The sequence below is a fragment of the Rutilus rutilus genome (assembly GCF_951802725.1).
Source record: "Rutilus rutilus genome assembly, chromosome: 1".
NCBI classification, from domain to species: Eukaryota; Metazoa; Chordata; class Actinopteri; order Cypriniformes; family Leuciscidae; genus Rutilus; species Rutilus rutilus.
In genome coordinates, this window is record NC_140209.1 from 2,056,573 (window position 1) to 2,076,978 (window position 20,406).

The 20,406-nt window shown below is 43.7% G+C and overlaps 2 protein-coding genes across 2 annotated transcripts in view; one reads left to right on the plus strand and one right to left on the minus strand.

The window, feature by feature from the left end:
- Nucleotides 1–20,406, plus strand: part of LOC311301611 (uncharacterized protein) — a 113,214-nt gene that overhangs the window by 91,025 nt on the left and 1,783 nt on the right. The gene's annotated exons all lie outside the window — the stretch shown is intronic.
- On the minus strand, nt 17,257–18,519 carry LOC311286391 (putative nuclease HARBI1). The gene has a single exon (XM_084402597.1). It carries the CDS (start codon nt 18,492–18,494, stop codon nt 17,646–17,648), a length of 849 nt encoding a protein of 282 aa, XP_084258723.1. The 5' UTR covers nt 18,495–18,519; the 3' UTR covers nt 17,257–17,645.

The window sequence follows — 20,406 nt, forward strand, 5'->3', positions numbered from 1 at the left end:
GGCACGGCTCTCTCACTCATTGAGTTTTGCAAGCGTGTGTGTGAGGGCTACGGCCTTGTCACTCTCGTCTCTTGCTGGGTGAGGAGGCGGAAACCAGGACTCGATGCCCCCGGGCCTCGCTCCTCGTTTCCCCTCACGGTCGAGTCTGGCAGACCAGTAAGACCAGTCTCCTCCGTCTGAGAGGGTCAGAATGGCAGTGCGCACCTCCCACGAACGGCGCCACTCCCGTTCCCCTCTCTCCAGCTCGCGGATAGCAGTGATGCAGCCTCGGCTGCGTCGCTCCTGTCTGCAGCTGGGCCCGGAGGCGCAGAGACCAGGTCACGAGGAGTCAGGGCCTCGTTCCTCGTCTCTCCCCCTCCCCTCGCCACCGGGCACGGGTCCACCATCTTCATGTAGCCAATCAGATGAGCTTCTCGCTGACTCTAGGTTTACTCTTATCTGATTGGTTCAATAAACACGCCAGTCACTAGAACACATCGTTATCTAGCGTAGGTAACTAAACCTATGCGCGTGAACTCGACAATCGATTACTATGGACTTCAACTGAAAACAGGATGTAAATACAGGTATGTGTGCTGGCTGAAATAACATCATTTTTATTCATATCTTTCACATCTACTGCAGTCAGATTCACCGTGTTCACTCTGAAGGAATCACTCACATGGCTGTGCACTTGTAATGACACATCAAGGATGTTAAGAGGCTAAAAGCAGGTTTAAAACTTGCCCTATTGAAGTCAACAGGGTGCAAATTGTAAAAAGAGGATAACATGGTGTAGGCAACACCGTTTTTGTCGTTGTTCTCTGTATTGACAGCACTCCAAATTTACAAAAAAATTAGCTCAATGTTAAAATTGACCGGAGTTCTCCTTTAACCCTCTGGGGTCTGAGCTGTTTTCTGGGTCCTGGAGGTGTTCTGACATGCTCTGACATTTGTGCTTATTTCTGTTACTTGTGACATTTTCATGGCTAAAGTCTAATTACACTGTATTCAGCACAAACTCTGCTACAATAATATATCAGCAGCATGTGTGTAAAAGTTTGTAGTTTTGAGATAATGACATTTATGCGTGGTTTGTGAAAATACAACAAAAAATTCTCACTGAAATAAGGTCATGAAACCCATACTGATTATTTCTTCACAAGACTTTTGAAAATTGTATGACGTAGCCTAGAATATTTGCTCTAAAACTATGTGAAAATCACCCTGACTGCTCATTCAGAGAAGACAATATATTGATTTAAAAATTTTACGACGTGTTTTGTGTGATAAAGCTTTATGCGGGAGGGGCGGATCACCTCATTAATATGTAAGCTTTCCACACCTGAGAAAGACAAAGAATCTCCCTAATGGCCCTATTAGGAGCTTATCAGGGCCCATCATTCTGAGCAAGCTTGCACAAAGAATGAGGAGATTTAAAAAAGAATGGCTTTTAGATTGTTTGGATTTATTTACAACACAACATAATCCAACTATACACAACAAAAAAGCACTTATTGATAACAATGATCCAAAGAAAGGGACCTTTGTGCCATTCCTAAAAACATTGTACATACCTTTCATTTCCAAGGTGTTTGATTTTCACTTTACCATGTTCATGTACAGAGACATGTACTGTGAATGTTGAAGTCAGCAGGACTCAGTGGCATCTGGGCCCTGAAGAAAAAAAAAAAAGTGAACATACTGATATCAAGAGAAAGGCCTGCACGATTTTGGGAATACATTTTTGATTTTTCTGGTTAAAATTGCTTTTTAAAATTCACAGGATACACACACACTCACACAAATGTTTCCAACAATATATTATATAATGAACACCAGGTTTGTTGTGCCTTGTAGGTATAGGCTATGCACAGTGCTGCATAAAATAATAACAATATAGCAGCCTATATAAATCTTCCAAATATTTCAGTAACAACTAAGCTAGAGAAAAATATATTGATTATCATGTTACTTCAAATGTTTCCATTCGTTATGATGATATGAAATGAGATAATAGTAAAAACATGAAGCCGTTTGGAGCGTTTTGCTTTTCCAAAATATGATACATTCAAACACGATCACGCTCAAATATAAAACATTATGGTTACCATATACATATCTATGTTTGAGCAGATATCCACAAACACAGTAACAGTAAACACGGGTCTAAATATTATAATATTCACCATATATCTAGCAACAGTTCAACTGCAATGTGAAATTTATGCAACAATAAAAAAACTAATACGTAAGAATTTCTTACCTTATCTTTCTTGTCTTCAAATCGCGTTCTTCTTCTGGGGTAAAGCCAATGTAAACTCACGTCTTTCAAACTCGACGAAAAGCAGAGACTGATGAAGTGTTTTGTTTTTGAGGTAATGAGCGCGTTCGCGTTCCATGTGGAGATTTGCATGTGAATATCTTTTGCGCGAGTAGGCGTGGTCAAATTAAAAATAATTAGGAAGCGTCTGAGAAGCTGGACATCTTGTTGGTTTTATACAAATTACTTAAACAGAGAATATTTGTTTTCAGTTTGAATCCGATCATTTAAAAGTACACACTTAAATGTTTATAAAGGTATATGGCTCATAAATGTGTGACAAGTATTCGCTGAGTTTTGTTTCAGTTTATAGACGTGCTCAAGAAAAAAAAGTTCACCGTGACGGAGAGGCAGAACGCACACCCTGTTTATTTTCTTTATTTTTCAAAAGCACAATGTTTTGATTTGATTGTAAGTGGACACATACAAAAGTAGAAATATCACACATTCTTTTTTTATATTTCTTTTTTCTGTATGACCATAAATGACGGAGTAATTTAAGTTTAAAGTGCTACAATGTAAAGAAAATTCAGCAAAATGCGCCCATGCGTTTTTCGACCTCAGAGGGTTAAGTAAGGCTTAATGCCTGACGAGGTGTCCATTATCAGGTATTAATGGACGACGGCGAGGCGTGAACCGTCCGACACGCAGCGGAGTCCATTAATACCTGACAATGGACACCTCGAAGGGCATTAACCCGCTTATACCATGGTCACTTACGAAAGAAAGAAATATTTAATCAATTAATAATACTTTAATGTGTTTAAGAGTAAAAATCGTGAGGATTTTTATTTATTAAGTTATTTAATATCTCCTGTATACAGGCGTTGCCAAGCAACGTGACCGCAGCAGTTGATCAGTGAGTTTGAGCCAGCGCAATCATTTAGAACTGTCATCAGGCAAATTGACGGGACTCCTTTCCTAGGTGTACATTATCACTTTTTAATGGACACCCTGCAGCCAATCAGAATCGAGTATTCACCCAGACCATGGTATAAAGCTCCATGTAGTTGATTTGCAGTCAGAAAGAGCTTTATTACAGGACAGAGAGACATTTTCACCAGAACTGATGAACACATTATCCACTCCACTGGTTCCTGAAACACAGTATATCTCAGTGATCATTATGATATATATTAATAAATGAAACGTAAAACACACCAGCATAAAAAGCAGAAGTTTTAAATCATAGTATTTTTCCTGACTTAAAGCAAACAACACACTCTCCAGAATAAACTATTAGTCTTTATCAGAGAGCTGTTCAAATCACTGACACACTCTTAATATGGAGATAATTCTTCATCATCAGATCAAAGAACAGGGTTAAAACTGAATAAAAAGAAGTGTCAGTTTGGTGTAAGAGAAATCACATACCTGGGAGAGAGACTGTCTGACAAAGGGGTACAGCCGGACAGAGAAAAAATCCAGGCAATTGAGGAAATGCCGGAACCAAGAGACGAGAAAGACCTGCAGAGGGCCTTAGGGTTAGTAAACTACCTAGGTAGTTGGACTCAAAACTCGCAGGTCCAGGATTGGCTGTAACCCACCGCCTTTCTTGGGTACAATGAAGTAGGGGCTGTAAAACCCAAACCTCATCTTGGCAGGAGGGACCGGCTTGATCGCGTCCTTCGCCAGCAGGACATCGATCTCTTCCCACAAGACAGGGGCACCCACTGACCGCACACGGGTGAAGTGGACGCCCCTGAACTTGGGAGGCCGGCGTGCAAACTGAATTGCATAGCCGAACCAAATGGTGCGGATGAGCCATCGGGACGGACCCAGAGCGCTAGTCAGGCTTCCAGATACCGTCCCAACAAACCCACCCGAACCACCGGCGTACCCGCGGAGGGGCAGCGAGGTGGAAGACAGGGACCCGGCTCTGGTGGCATTGTAGCGACCGAGAGCGGGGTCTGGGCGTTTTAACTTGACACCAACCTGCTTCCACCTGTGGGCAGACGGCAGAGAAGGCCCGTGGGCATTCTGCTGCGGGCTGCCCGGTGGCGAGGGGAGGGGGAGAGACGAGGAACGAGGCCCTGACTCCTCGTGACCTGGTCTCTGCGCCTCCGGGCCCAGCTGCAGACAGGAGCGACGCAGCCGAGGCTGCATCACTGCTATCCGCGAGCTGGAGAGAGGGGAACGGGAGTGGCGCCGTTCGTGGGAGGTGCGCACTGCCATTCTGACCCTCTCAGACGGAGGAGACTGGTCTTACTGGTCTGCCAGACTCGACAGTGAGGGGAAACGAGGAGCGAGGCCCGGGGGCATCGAGTCCTGGTTTCCGCCTCCTCACCCAGCGAGAGACGAGAGTGACAAGGCCGTAGCCCTCACTGTTATCTGAGCACTGGGGCCCCGTGAGTGACTGTGGAAGTGGACTGCTCAAACTTTGGGTACCGCTGACTGGATGACCAGCGGCGGAACAGAAATGAAATTCTCCACCCGGCCCTCTCCGGGGGAAGGAGTGGTGATGACACGCACTCCCGAAGAGCAGACATCACATACTCCGGGTCACTCCTCTCAGGGTCGTTTCCCTTCCCTTTGCTGGGGGGGAAACGAACTCTGAGCGGGCTGGTTTTGAGGCGCTTCTGGACCACCAGTGTGGACATCGTCTGACCGAGGGCCAGCGCTGTGACTAATCACGGTCAGTCACTAAGCACAGCTCCACCCCGAATCAGAACTACCCACATGCACTGAATGTGCAGGGGTAGTGAGAGAGGAAAAACTTCTGCAGATTTAGGCATGTTTGGCTTGCCATATTGGCACCAAAATGCTTCCATACTGCCAAAATCTTTCACACGCATCCAGGCACTTTAGACCCAGGAAGTGTGGCTGTCAAGTCTGAATCTTCAGCACGAGAACACACCATTATAGTAGGAACTCAGCATCATTTTCAGAGTATAACAGCCCTCTCTCCGATGTAGTGATCGACATCTGTCCTCCCCTGGGGCCCCGAATGAAATGCTTGGTCCCTCATGAGAAGGACCAAAATCCCATTCAAAGCCTTGACGGCACACGGCACGCTGAGCGGCTCAAGCCCTTAAGAAAAAGGGGAGACGAACAACGTGCCTACGTGGTCATGCACTCCTGAGAGAACATGAACCACCCACGAACGCAGTCTCAACACACTGATTAGGCATGTGAAACAGCTATCATGGCCGTCAACCAGGCATGCAAGACAGTGAACGTGGCCATCGCCTCGATGACACACGGCATGCTGAGTGTTCAAGCCCTCAGGCAGGGCTGCCGAACAACGTGCTGACGTGGTCATGCTCTCATGTAGAGAGCACAAACCACCCACGAACACAGTCTCAGCATGTTTGCGATGCGCTAGGGGAGTGAGTGGTTCGTGCTCACTGTAACCCTCAGATCACCAATGTTACTCGCCAAAGTAGCCCTCCTCTGGTGCACCAGAAGAGAAACTAGATCGGGAAATAAGCAAAGGGACTCACCTCATAGAGGCACGCGAGTCTTGATCTTGACCGCGCATCTTGAGCACCGAATGACGCGCGCTGGGTTGCCGTGACAACCCGCGCTGTCAGCCGGCGCTCGACGGCACACAAGCACGCTGAGCGGCTCGAGCCTTTAAAAAGGGGAGACGAACAACGTGCCGACGTGGTCATGCACTCCTGAGAGAACATGAACCACCCACGAACGCAGCTTCAACACACTGATTAGGCATGTGAAACAATGAACGTGGCCGTCAAATGAGGACAGGAAATGATCGCATCCAGAAACACACGAGTGAAACGTCATCCTGAAAAAAAGGACGCGATCTTCACTCGTGTTGCTCTCTTTATTAAAGTAAAGTACTCTCTTTATTGTGCTGAGCAGACAGGAAATCGTGCGGTCGCTGAAACGCCGTCACGCCAACACAGAGAGATCCCTTCCCAAAACAGCAGACTCGCAGAGCGTAAGATAGATACAATCTTAAAGCTCATTCACTCAGAGAGGAAAGCTAAAAGCACTATGCATGCGTTGCTTCCGCCTTTTTATACCCGCGCTGGTAGGCGGGCTGAGGAATGCAAATCCTGCATGCCAATTTTCATTGGCTCGTTTTAATTCACTCGTAGGCAATTGGTCTCCCTAGTGTGATCCCAATTCGTCAGGGAACTCCCCGACGACACGTCGGAGTTCCCAGGACAAAAGGGAACTTTGTTACTAACAAGCGTCAGGAAAGCTACAGCATATTATAAACATTGCATATTAGATCTCCTGAGGTTAGCATACTATCTGTACAAACTTATGGTTGTGGTGGCAGTTTCCCTTATTTATTTATTTCCCAGCCTACCCAGCTTGCTTTTTCCATTCGGCCTATCGAGGCTAACTCACTAACTCAAGCTGTCTTCTCCTCACCACAGTCTTCAATCTAATGTCTTTCACGGCTTACTTGGCATTACTCACAACACTCTCGGCAACGCCTAACGGTTAGCTCTGTTTAAAGATTAGTACACCTATGTGAATGTCTGTATTTTCCAATAATATAATCTATTTTCTTTGTCTAAATATCTTAGGTTCTTCATCCAAGAAATCCTCCAACTGGAGGGTATCGATTTGCTTTCTCAGTTCTTTTGGGGTTATGGTGCATTCAAGTCATCTCGTATAGATCGTATTTACGAGTTGAACGCACATGAACGCCACCACAATGTCGTAAATACCAGTGGGGAGCTCGGGATTTTCTTTAAGCCCCGATCTGTACGAGTTGGGGGCGTGTCAGCGAGAAACATGGCGGAATCAATGGATGCAATCACTGCATCACTGACCCAGATGGAGAACAGAATAATCTGATAAATCCGCCCTTAGAGAACCATCTTATACCACCTGACTACTCACTCCCAGAACTGAATGGGCCAGAGAGGGTTCTGTTACATCCAGTCTATAGAAACGAATAAATGTGTGCGGAGAGGACCAGCTGGCTGCCGCTCAAATTTCTTGCATCGAAATGCCTTTAAATAGAGCCCAGGATGTAGACATTCCTCTAGTAGAATGTGCTCGTAGACCTACTGGGGCCTCTAAATTCATGTAACATTGTAACATAACACGATAGCCTCTACCACCCAGTGGGAAAGGCGTTGACGGGAAATAGGCTTTCCCTTGTAAGAGTCAGCCCACGAGACAAACAGCTGGTTGCTCTTATGCAATGTACGGGTTCTCTGTACATACATATACAGTGAACAAACCGGACATAAACAGTTTAGCCTCTCCTTCTCTGGAGATGAAAAAGGAGGTGGGTGAAAAGCCAACAAGTCCACAGGTTTTATCCTATCCGCGTGATCGTAGACCTTGGGCACGAACGCCGGGTTAGTTCTAAAAAGTACTCTTTGACCACCCGGAGCGAACCTCATACATGAGGGGTGAACTGATAAAGCCTGCAGTTCACTCACCCTCTTTGCTGTTGTAAGAGCGAGTAGTAGAGCCGTCTTTAAAGCGAGCAGCTTTAAGTCCATCTTATCAATGGGCTCGAAAGGGAGAGCGCGTTCAGGACCACAGACAAATCCCATAGTGGGACCAGTGGCTTTGATACTGGGTGCAATCTGCGTGCACCTCTCATCAGGGATGTAGTGGAGGCTAAACGCACGTAAACGCCGTTTACGCACCTCCCAAAATTTGGAAATAGCGTTTGCCCACCTCCAAAGTGCGTTTATCCACCTCTACATTGCGTTTATCCACCTCTAAATTTCACGTTATTTGAGCGGACTTTGCTTTTCCAGTGCGTGATCGCCGATCGGCACATGATACGTTAACGAATGAGCAGAATGCGCAGCGCGCAAACACGGAGCAGAGAGCGCAGCGCGACGACACACACACACACACACACGGAACAAAGAGAACGGCGCACACACGTGGCAGAAAACACTCGCTTGTGAAGTTACTAAACAAGCTGCGCGAGAATGAAACTTGATCGCAGGCGCAGCCGCAACAGGAAATCATTAAAACGATGCAAAAAAAGGTGATTTTTTTATTCATTACAGGCAGCTGGTTTTATGTAGGGAGCATGTCAAAACCCAACTGTACAAGAGATTCAGAGGGAATCAAGCCTGCACCAGGTTAAAGACTTTTCCCTCTACAGGGAAACACTGATCCACATTTTTCTGATAGAACAAACAACTAATCAATTAATCGAAGAAATATTCAACAGATTAATCAACGATGAAAATAATCCCAAATCCCTAATCATTATGCACAATTGCATTGCATTGGAAGCCCTGGATATAAGCCTCCCACTCGATCTCTCTTAAATATTTTTGTTCTCTCTGTTTTGTCATTTAGTAAACTTTATAGATTTCAACCATATTATTTCTTTTTGAGTCTCTTTAACAAGAACTTAGATTAATGCATGAATTGAATAGTGATACCCTTGGTAGTAACATCAAATGATAGCCTATAGCGATGTCATCAGGATACACATACACCGGTAGGCAGTGGCCCACCTTACCGGGTGACCACGTCGTGGTCCACCAGAATTTATAGTTTACCCACCTCTTTTTTTACCACTACACCCCTGCCTCTCATGAATCTACAGACCAGGGGGTGTTGGCCCATAGTGCCTGAATCAATACGCACATGACATGCCGAGATAGCGGACAGATAAACCTTAACCGTGGAAAAAGCCCTGCCTTTATCCAGGAGGTCCTGAATGAAACACAGCACGTCCAAAACAGAACACAGGAAAGAAACAATGTTCTTCTCTGCGCACCATTCCTCGAAAACTCCCCATTTGAGATTATATAAAGAATGTGTCAAGGCAGCCCTCGCGTTCTGAATCGTCTCAATAACCCTCGGAGGTAATCCGGCTGTGCTCAGATTCACCCTCTCACGGGCCAGGCCCAGAGAGCTAGTTTCTGAGGGGAGGGATGGAAAATTTCCCCCCGTGCTTGTGAGAGAAGATCCCTGCGCACTGGTAACGGCCATGGCCGGTCGTAGAGCAGTTGCGCAATCTCCGCCACCCACAGTCTCCCCGGCCAGTAAGGCGCGATCAGAATCAACACATGTCTGCATTCCCGAACCCTCCGTAATGTTGGCTCGATCAAGCTCAACGGCGGGAACGCGTATAGCAACACGTCTGGCCACTCGTGGGCTAGCGCATCCACATCCAATGGTGCATCGTCGCCGGCCAGGGAGAAGAACAGGGGACAGTGCGCAGAGATCTACGGTAGCCTAGCCGAATCTCTCCCATAACATGAGGACCACCTGGGGGTGGAGTCTCCACTCCCCGTACAGAGGACTCCCTCTGGATAGTAGATCCGCTCCCCTGTTCATTATTCCCGGGACATGCGTCGCGCGTAATTAGAGGAGAGACCTGCTGCTCCACATTATTAGTCTCTTCGCTAACATGTGAAGCATGTGAGAACGAACTCCTCCCTGCCGATTTATGTAGGCAATCACCGTTGTATTGTCTGTCCTGACCAATACGTGATGATTCTTGAGAAAATGCACAAAAAAAATGTCTCAGAGCTAGAAACACTGTTAGTAGCTCTAGAAAATTGATGTGCCTCTCTCTCAGTGCCGGAGGCCAAACTCCTCTCACTGTTCTGCCCTCTAACACTGCGCCCCAGCCTGTGAGAGATGCATCCGTCGTCACCACTTTTCTCAGTACAATAGGACCTAGAGGGCATCCTGTCCTGAGAAAGGATGGGGCTGAAACCCTGAGCCCTAATCTCCTCAATGCAGTCAGGGCCCCTTCCACACACTTGCTGAATACTCGAGGGGCTAAAGCCAGGCCAAACGGTATTCTCATAAACTCGTATGCTGTGCCCTGATAGGCGAACCTCAGATATTTCCTGTGCGCAGGAAAAATATCTATGTGAAAATATGCATCCTGGAGATCCACCGAGGTGAACCAGTCTCCTTGCCGAATATTTTGACACAGTGTTTTGACAGACAGCATTTTGAATTTGTATTTTCTGAGGTGTCTGCTGAGGACCCGTAAATCCAGAATGGGACGGAGACCCCCTGCCTAAGCAGCGAGTGGGCCTTTCCTGTCTCTGTTCACTAGAGGTGCCGCAGCACACTCTAGCGGCAACGGGGGGGAATACCGCTCCAGTGAAGGAGTTAAAGTGGAAACCGCCTCTTCTTATTCCCCTGAGGGGCAGCCGATCGGTGTTTCGCGACTGTTTTGGCCGAACGAAACCGGGCTTTGACTGCGGAGTCGCGTTGCCCTGCTGTTATTATAAGAATTTATTAGGATTAACCCCTTGAGATATATCATCTCGTTTTCGAGGGGGTCCTTACAATGAAACAATTACAACTTAAAGAACATAACAAGATTGCAATTAACAATACATCAACAAACAGGCAAACAACAAAACACCACTTAAAAAAAAAAAAAAAAACAGTACACAACAACAACGACAGTTTCAGTGATAGCATGTGCACTCTACTTTAAAGTAAGATAATAAAGATTGTTTAAACAGCCGAAATGAAGTAATGGATCTAATATCTACAGGCAAATTATTCCAGTCTAATACAGCTAATACAGCTGTTGTGGTGGCGCGGGGTGGGAAGGCTGATAATCAGAGTGCTCGGGTGATAAGGCCGAGCAGCCGGTTTTCTGGGGAGACAGACCTGGAAAGCTTCTCCCTACTTCTTCTGCAGGTCACACTGCTGACGCATTGCCGTTACCGTCGAGCCGAACATGGCCTTTGGATCTGTAGGAGCATCCAAAAACTCCACTTTCTCTTTGTCAGACAGTCCTGACAAACCCAGCCACAGCGATCTCTCTCCCACAACTGTTTAGCCCATACTCCGACCTCAACTTTGAACTGCTCCGCGGGACGTGCGCAGGTTTAAATCTGCGATGACGCATATCTCCTCCCAGAGCACTGGGTTGGGAGATCCGGAGTCCAGCTGACGACCCATCTCCTCTAATAGCTTCGCTTGATAGGCTGTAAGGAGGGACGTCGCGTTCAAAGCGCGAACAGACGGCGCAGTTGACTTGTAGATCTTTTGAAAAACAGAGGCGGCGAAGCGCTCTGTCTTTCCTGGCAGCGAGGCTCCGGTTGAAGAGAGCACTGCCCTGCGGCTCGGGTGCAAATGATTCGCTACCGATGTTTCCACAGGGGGAGGATCTGCCATCCCTAGATCGTCCATTCCCTGAACATCTAGCCCTGAGAAACCCTTAACGGGCACTCGATGTGAAAAAGGCTTGTCCCAAAACTTTTTCATCTCCGCCACACAGGCCGGGACGGCTGGAATAAACTGCCTGGCCGGTGGGAGACGTGACGGGAGCCTCTTTCCATCATACAGGTCTCTTTCAGCCCCTTGACCTGCTTGTTGAGAAGGCCAGTCGATAGACAATCTAGCCGCGGCCCTGCGACAGACCTCGATTAGATCAGCGTCCACCTGTACAGGGGAGGGTGAACTCTCATCCTGTGCACTCGGTGGCCGGGACTGGTTCGGGGGAAGAATGGCATCTTCCTCGTCGTCATCCTCGTCCTCGAGGATGGTCGACAATACCTCGTCATCGTCATCTTTCTCTCCCTCTAACGGGTCATCAAACAGCGGGGGAAGGACGGGTGACACTTTCTCCATCATCTCTGCCCATGAGCTGGTGGTCTGAGGACAATCCATGGGTTCCTCTCTGGGTTGAGCAGAGAGGCATGGGTCCGATTTTCCCGCGACTGCCACGCGAAGTCTCCTTTCACGGATCTTAGTCGAGAAAGTCGCACAGTGCGGGCAGCCCTCGGGGTTGGACAGCGCTGCCTGAGCGTGTTTAGTGCCCAGAGAGGAGAAGCAGAGGCTGTGTGCATCCCTAGCAGAAATCCACATTCCACAAGCACACGGGTGCGGAGGACTACCCTTTCCTCCGGGGCTCTCCGGTTCTATCGCGGTAGCCATGATAGAGCTTGCACTCTCTTCGTACGGTAAGTTACACCACAACGTGACAACTAGTACGGAGCTGTGATTAGAGAGTGATTAGAGAGCTTTCTTTTTCCTTATCTTTTTGGAGCGTGGTGAGCGCCCCGAAAAAAACTTGGAAATTAAAGGAAAAAAACTTAAGAGCAGGAAAACTCGTCTTGACACGTTAGTTATCTTACTCTTAAGTGACGAAGTCACTCAACAACTTAAGAAATTGATTGCGTTAGGGACGTTACCTCTCGGCTCCGTCAAGAAACTGTTAAGCAATAATTCCCAAGTCTGCTGAGGACAGCTTCCGAAAATCTTCCACGGGGAATGGGTTTCCACGGGTTTATACAGGGAGGCAGGACTCCCTAATCGCTGCAGCGATTGGTCTGCCATAGTTGGCAGACGTGGTGTAATTGGTGCTTCCGCGATCGGTCACGCCCAGAGGCGTTCCCATAGTGAGATACCGAACGAATGTTAGAAAGAGAACCTAACATTTGTGCACCTTTAGACGAGAAATGGTTTGATTCGCGACATTGCACATGGTTTAATATATTTTTTTATCTCTCTGTTTAGCATTTGTTCATGATAACCAGTTGTACTGGGATCATGGTATGACAATACCATTGACCCAGGTGCTTGATCAAACCGAGGGTTCCCCTTTCATTTACCTTGACGAGGCAATGACAATGCGACTAAATATAATCTCCACAGGTAACGTTAATTGACTATTTCTTAATTGCATCAGTTCACAGTTTCTCTCTGTCTGTGACACACATCCATTCACAAATTCAATTTTGTCAAAATTATTTGAAAACATAATTTGATGTTTTATGTTTTAACATAATACAAAAGAACAATCTGTAATTTTGTGATAGTAGAATACAGTTGTTTTAAACTTTAATATTTTATGTAAATGTATAATAATGTGTAATTTATTCCTGTGATGCAAAGCTTAATTTTCAGCATCCTTACAATAATACCATTCATACATTTGTAATCAGATTAAAAAAAGAGATTACTTTTATTCATTATACTATTCATTATTCTATTATACTTGTGGTACCTGCCATGCAAGGCAAGGCAAGTTTATTTATATAGCACATTTCATACACAATGGCAATTCAAAGTGCTTTACATAGAAGAAATTAAAATAATAAAAAGAAATAAGAATAATTAAAACAGTTTATAAAAATAAAAATAAAATACAGTACAGTACAAACAGTCGGACGAGCATTGGCACAGTGCTCATTCATTAAATGCATAGCTAAACAGAAGTGTTTTGAGTCTGGATTTGAATGTGACTACTGTAGGAGCACGTCTGATCTCCTCTGGAAGCTGGTTCCAGCATAACAGCTAAAGCGGACTTATCTTTAGAGTGAACCCTTGGTATTTCTAGCTGAAATGATCCTAGTGATCTAAGTGATCTGTTGGGTTTATATTCAGTGAGCATATCTGCAATGTATTGAGGTCCTAGGCCATTGAATGATTTATATACCAGTAATAATACTTTAAAATCAATCCTAAATTTAACTGGGAGCCAGTGTAAAGACCTGAGGACTGGTGTGATATGTTCATATTTTCTGGTTCTGCTCAGAATCCTGGCGGCAGCGTTCTGTATGAGCTGCAACTGTCTTATGGTCTTTTTGGGAAGGCCAGTGAGGAGTCCATAACAATAATCCACCCTGCTGGTGATGAAAGCATGAACAAGTTTCTCTAGGTCTTGTCTGGAAACAAAGCATCTAATTCTTGCAATATTTTTCAGATGATAGTATGCTGATTTAGTTATTGCTTTGACATGACTACTGAAACTAAGGTCTGACTCTAGTGTCACACCAAGATTCCTGACTTGATTTTTAGTTGTTTGACCCCTAGAGTGAAGGTATGCGTTCACCTTGAGAACTTCATCTTTGTTTCCAAATGCAATGACTTCAGTTTTGTCTTTGTTTAATTGAAGAAAGTTTTGACACATCCAACTGTTGACTTCATCAATGCATTGCCACAGGGAGTCAATGGGGCTGTAATCGTTAGGCGATAGGGCTAAGTAAATCTGTGTGTCGTCTGCATAGCTGTGGTAAGCAATTTGGTTCTTTCTCATTATTTGGCTCATTGGGAGCATATACAGGTTGAACAGGAGTGGCGCAAGAATTGAGCCTTGAGGGACTCCGCATGTCATGGATGTCCACTCAGACTTATGGTCTCCTATACTCACATAATAGCCATGCAGTATACCTTATTTTAAGTCTGACTACGCCACCCCCTGATGATGGGCAGGAGGAACCCCAACTCTTTCTGTGAATGTAGTGTGGCTAATAATACGTTTATCCCCGCAAAGGGACAGTCAACAAAAGGCAGAAATGTAAATGTACTCCAAATTTATTACATTAGTACAAAAGACGTAGAAAAGTTATTTAAAACAAATCTTAAAAATACTGTGATAAATGACTGGTGGATTTTTCCTCAATCTAGGAAGGTCGGATCAGCCAATGCAAAACCCCTGCTCAGGAGGCCCCTGGGGAGACAGAAACAGGAGACAGCCACCCAACACCAGTCGAAGCATGCAACACAACAAGCACTACACACTTAAGATCTTTATATACCACTACAAAATATCACACCGTGTTGCAGTTATAAGTACACACCAATACAGTGTCTCTCCCAGTGTGGTCCCCTGAAAAGAAGGGGCAAAGCATCAGTGTGGATCCGGCCTTGTACAAGGATAACCTATGTAGAAGACATAGTTAGAGAGGAGAATCACCAGCATAAATGGCAACACTTAGTCAAAATAAGAAATACTATGAATGTAGCACATGAGTGACAAAATTATGAATAACCAAACAAACAAAGAAAAAAATCAAACAACAGGAAGCAATAAAGAAATGCCTATTAATTACAGGAAAACAGTGGCTGGCCTGGTCCCTTTTCAAAAGAAACCAAGCATGTTAGTTACCAACCTCAATAAACAGCATAGTCAACTAAAACATAACTAGAAAATATAGGCCTACTTTTCAGTATGCTCAACTGTCCCACAGCACATTAACACATGCAGAGAAAAGGTGAACGTTCCGTTGCTACAGACAGAGAAAGTCGTTAAAACATGTTTCAATGCAGGTATAAAACATTCAATGGTAAATGTACATATTGAGGCATTTACCAGTGCAGCTCAGCAGCTCGAGTCACACTGGAGGTGATCGCATAAATGTCAAAACTCCATGCAGAAGCCTGTGTCCTCCGTGAAGAGTAGACACGTGCTTCTAGAATTACCCTAATCAAATGAAATAAATAAGTATTAAAATTCAATGGCAGTGATTAAACATGCTCTGCAAATGACCAATTTTACCTGCTTGAAAAAGGGAGCCCAACTCACACAACAGTATCTAGCCTCAACACGAAAGAGTCTGCCTTGCAGCCAGCAAACATTTATCACTTCCTGATTAGTCATGTGACCTTACAACGGATCACATGATTGATTGAGTGAATGTGATGCAGCTGTGTTGTATGCCTGCCTAGATCCCCACATACTTTTATTACATTGATCAAATGTGACAGGCAACATTTATAATGTAAAAAAGATGACTATTTAACAAATGCTTAAAAAAAAAAAAAAAAAAAAATGTATGCGGTTTCATGACCTTTGTATTCATCAAAGAATCTTGTACATTTCTGTTGTTTCCACAGATTCCTGCAGTTTCCCAGCTTTTCACTCTAACACATTGCCATCCTTCACTACCTGCTCCGACCCTGAACCCTCTGGCCTCGCCACATCTCCTACTACAACTCCTCCTTCATCTTCAGAACCTTTTAATTCAGTATCTTTGTCCACCTATCCCCCTCATCACAATTTCACTCGGTAACTCTGTACCTCATAGACTTGATGCGTGCACATCTTACCAGCACTGAAGGGTAGCTTCCAAAATCACTGGCTGAGCTGGGTGCTAGGGTACGGATGGCTCGTGGACAAAAGAAACTGTTCTGGTCAGAGAAACTGACCGAGCAGTTAAATTTAAAATTTGATCAGGCAAAGGTTGCAAGAAAGTGGGCAACCCTGGAGGATGCCTTTAAAAAAATTAAAGACAACAACAAATCCACTGGACGAGGTGTCATCAAATTTGAGTTTTATAGTGAGATGGAAGAATTAATTGGAACTAATCATGATGTTGACTTTCCTGTTATTGGCGATTCAATGGGTGTTCAAATAAAGAAACCCGAGGTACTCCGAAAAGATTCCTCAAGGCCCTCTTCTCCCTGGCAGACTGAAGTGTCTCCAGAACAGTCCTTCTCCAGTAGCAGGCCACCATCTCCTGAAGCTGAACCCCAATCTTCTGAGGCTTCAGCCATCAATTATGCCAGTCGTTGTAGGAAGAAAAGGAGCAGTGGTCACCACGAACTCCTGAATTTCCGCCAGGCATCTGAGGAAGCTACCCAGAGATGGCATGATGAAATCATGTCACAGTTGAGTTCTTCACAGAAATCTTTAGATACACTTATACAGGCATTTCTGGAAAGGCAGTAGAATGTGTATCTAACAAAATTCAAATAATTTTTCATGCATTTTAAAAATGCATTCTAAATGTTCTAAAAAATTTACCTAGTTAATGCTAAATATATAGTTCAACCAAAATATGAAAATGTTGTCATTACCTACTCACTGTCATGTTGTTCCAACCTTTGAGTTTCTTTATTCTGTATAACACAAAGGAAGATATTTAGAAGAATGTTGGTAATCAGACAGTTGATGGTAGCCATTGGCTTTCATAGTATATATTTTTTTCCTTATACGGAAGTCAGTGGGTGCTCTCAACTGATTACCAGCATCCTTCTAAATATCTTCCTTTGTGTTGAACAGAAAAAATAAACTCATAAAGGCTTGGAAAAACACAAGGGTGAGCAATGACACATTTTTCACATTTAAGATGTGAGCAGTGTTAAGTGTTGAGCAGACCGAAGTTGATTTTTTTTTTTTCTTCATGGGCACTTCTTAGAAACTGAAAGAAACTATTTTTCATTTTAAAAATGTCCTGTTCTTGCTTGTGTAATGACAATTGTATTGTAAATTGTATTGAAAATGTTTTATTTCCATTTCCTTTAAAAAAAAAAAACAAGTTTTAGAAGTGTCAGGTCATACTGTTTTAAAGTTTTGTAACAGTGATCCAAATTTTTGTTGTTTTTAAGACACTTTATACATTGTCACTGAGTTTCATACACAAAATGGAATTAAGAATTCCTCCTATGTATCTGTTTACATTGTTAAAGTGCAATAAATGGAGAAGTGAACAAACGTTTTAAAAAAAGTAATAAAATTGTTTCCTCCATTGCAGAAGATTGTTCTATACCTTTTGAAATCACAGAAGTGATAAATATTCTCTGCTACAAAATTGACAAATTTCAGGAAAAAATATAATTCAAAAAATCTTAAGAAAATAAAAAGGTAGCCAGTACTAAAATAGAAATATTTTTCTAAATAGTTACTTAATTATGTACATATTCTGGAAATGCATACAATACAAGATTAAATGTTCTCATCTTGGAGTCGTGGGAATCCTTGGGGATGTTCGTCACATTCATATGACTGTCCTTCGTTTAAACTAATGTTGTGCAGTGTGCATGCTGCCACAATTATTTTGACCAAAATGTCTAGCCTGGTATTTTGAAGATCACGCAGCCTTCTCCACATGCATTTCATCCTCCCGAAGGCCTGCTCGACTGCGACCCTCCCACGGCTGATTTTCACGTTCCTTTGCAGGTCATCATCAGTAAGTGCACCATTTTCACGCTTGGGCGTAATGATGAAGGGATAGTCAAGTAGGTAACTTGTACCCATCTTTTGCTGCCATTTTTCAAAAAATGTAGAGGCTCGTAACATTCTTGAGTCATGTACTTTGCCTGGGACACCTGTAAAAATGTCTAGAAAGCGTCCTTGGTCATTCACAATGCCCTGTAGTAGAAGAGAATAGAAGCCTTTCCTATTCATATAATCACCTCCTCTGACAACTGGCCTTTGAATGTGTATGTGGCACCCATCTATGGCCCCAATGATGCCCCTAATGCCACATAAGCGATAAAACACAGCTGAATTGACTTTTTTTTCACAATCGGTGGGCCATGTTATGTACATGTGAGCAAGCGAGCAGGTGATATCCAAAATCTCAAGGACAATATTATGAGCTGCTCCACGGGAAACATTGAACTTGTCAGAAATTTCTCTGAAGGAATTTTGATTACCCATGTACCACAAAAACACAAGGGCTTTCTGAACTACAGGAGGTCGGGCTAGACCTCCAGGCTGCTGATCATCTGAAAGCCCTGATCTTTTCAGCTGATCAACAAAGCAGTTAAACTGCTCTCTAGTGAGGCGCATGTGACTCTGAAAACTGCGGGGATCCATGTTCAGGAGGACTTACCATTGTAAGCCAGTTTTCAGAACTCTGTGGGCTGTCAGTGAGTAGCACTGTAGAATTGCATGTCTGGAACATGACAGAGGGAGAAAAGTGATAGTAAAATATATCACAATACTTACAGGTATTTAGCAGTGACATTGTAAGGCTTTTTCATTTATAACAAAGTAAGTTCTCTGCACAAAATATGATATAGCCTAGTTGTCATATAACAATTAGGCTATATAATAATTATATAATGATAATAATGTTCAGTTAATTTACATTGGCTTCATAAGTTAATTAAAAACATAAAAAGAAAAACACACCTGATGCGCATTGTTTGTTCTTCATTTTCTATAAGCAGAGTTAGCAAACCTTGCTGTATTTTTGTGATATTCATTAAAAGAAGGTACACCGCCATCTTGCTCCGACGAAACTGACTTGAACGCACCGCACCTCATCAACACGACTTCCCACCTCGTACGTGCGAACTTCCCAGGAGGACTTGAACGCACCATTAGGCTCCGATCCTGCCTTCATCTTCAGGCGGGAACTGGGAGTGTCTTCTACCCTTCGGATCTGGATACTGACGGGATACTGATTGCATTTTGCATACAACTGTTAAATAAATCTTATTCAGATGTTATCTTGCCTCCTGAGTCTTTCTGGTAGAAATAAAGTCAGTCTGGTTAGTAATAAGTGAAGCTGGTAATGCTGTTTGTGGAGTTGTTTAATCCTCCTCTGCTGAGATCTTCACAGGTTTAATGTCTTCTTTTCTCTTCAGCTGATTTCATCTAAGGCTGTGTCTGAAGTCAGTTGTAGTTCTTGTGTTTCTCTTTTCTTCAGAAACCCACTTTAAGAAAGAAGAGGAGCTGTTTTGAGAGGTGATCACAGTTGTGTGTGGGTTAAACTAGTGCTATCAAACTAACCGAGTTCTCACAGCCAGCGATGACATACTTCTGAAAATACTAGAACTCAAAACCACAACACAAAGAGACTGTCACACGCTTTTAGCGCCACTCATTGGTCATTTCCCTTTGAAACTGTTGCGAAACGTGCACAACAGAACGTATTTTACATATTTTTGCAAAAATTATGCAAAAATGAAACGTTTTTCAAATGAGCTGCATGGGTTGCAACATCGCATTTTGCAGCAAATTAAATTCAAAATAGCCTTTAAAGCATCTCTGAATCGCTTTAAACAGCTCAGTCTGTGTCACAGCGCCGTCTTTGACTGTGTCACTTCTCACACGTTTCACGTTCAAGTTAATAACCACAGGAGGAGCTGATGATGTTTAAAGGAGGAGCTGTAACTATATATAATGAAGAGGAAGACTGACAGAAACAGAAAATGGCTGATAAGTGTGATCTGTGTCTGCTGGGACTGATCATTCTCTCTTCACTTCTCACAGGTAAAGAAATCTGTATTTTCTCTAAAGACATTTAGTGGAATTAGTCTGGAAAGAGTTCATTTGAACATGCTCAGTTTATTCTTGCACACATTCACGTTGTGATCTCAGAGTTGTGTATTGATACACACAGATCATACTGTATTATTCCTGATACTGGGCATAGTGTCACTCAAACATCTGATGATGAAGAATTATCTTCATATTAAGAGTGTGTCAGTGATTTGAACAGCTCTCTGATAAAGACTAATAGTTTATTCTGGAGAGTGTGTTGTTTGCTTTAAGTCAGGAAAAATACTATGATTTAAAACTTCTGCTTTTTATGCTGGTGTGTTTTATGTTTCATTTATTAATATATATCATAATGATCACTGAGATATACTGTGTTTCAGGAACCAGTGGAGTGACCAGAGGAGGGCGTTCTGTGTTAATCAGTTCTGGTGAAAATGTCTCTCTGTCCTGTAAAAAAGCTCTTTCTGGCTGC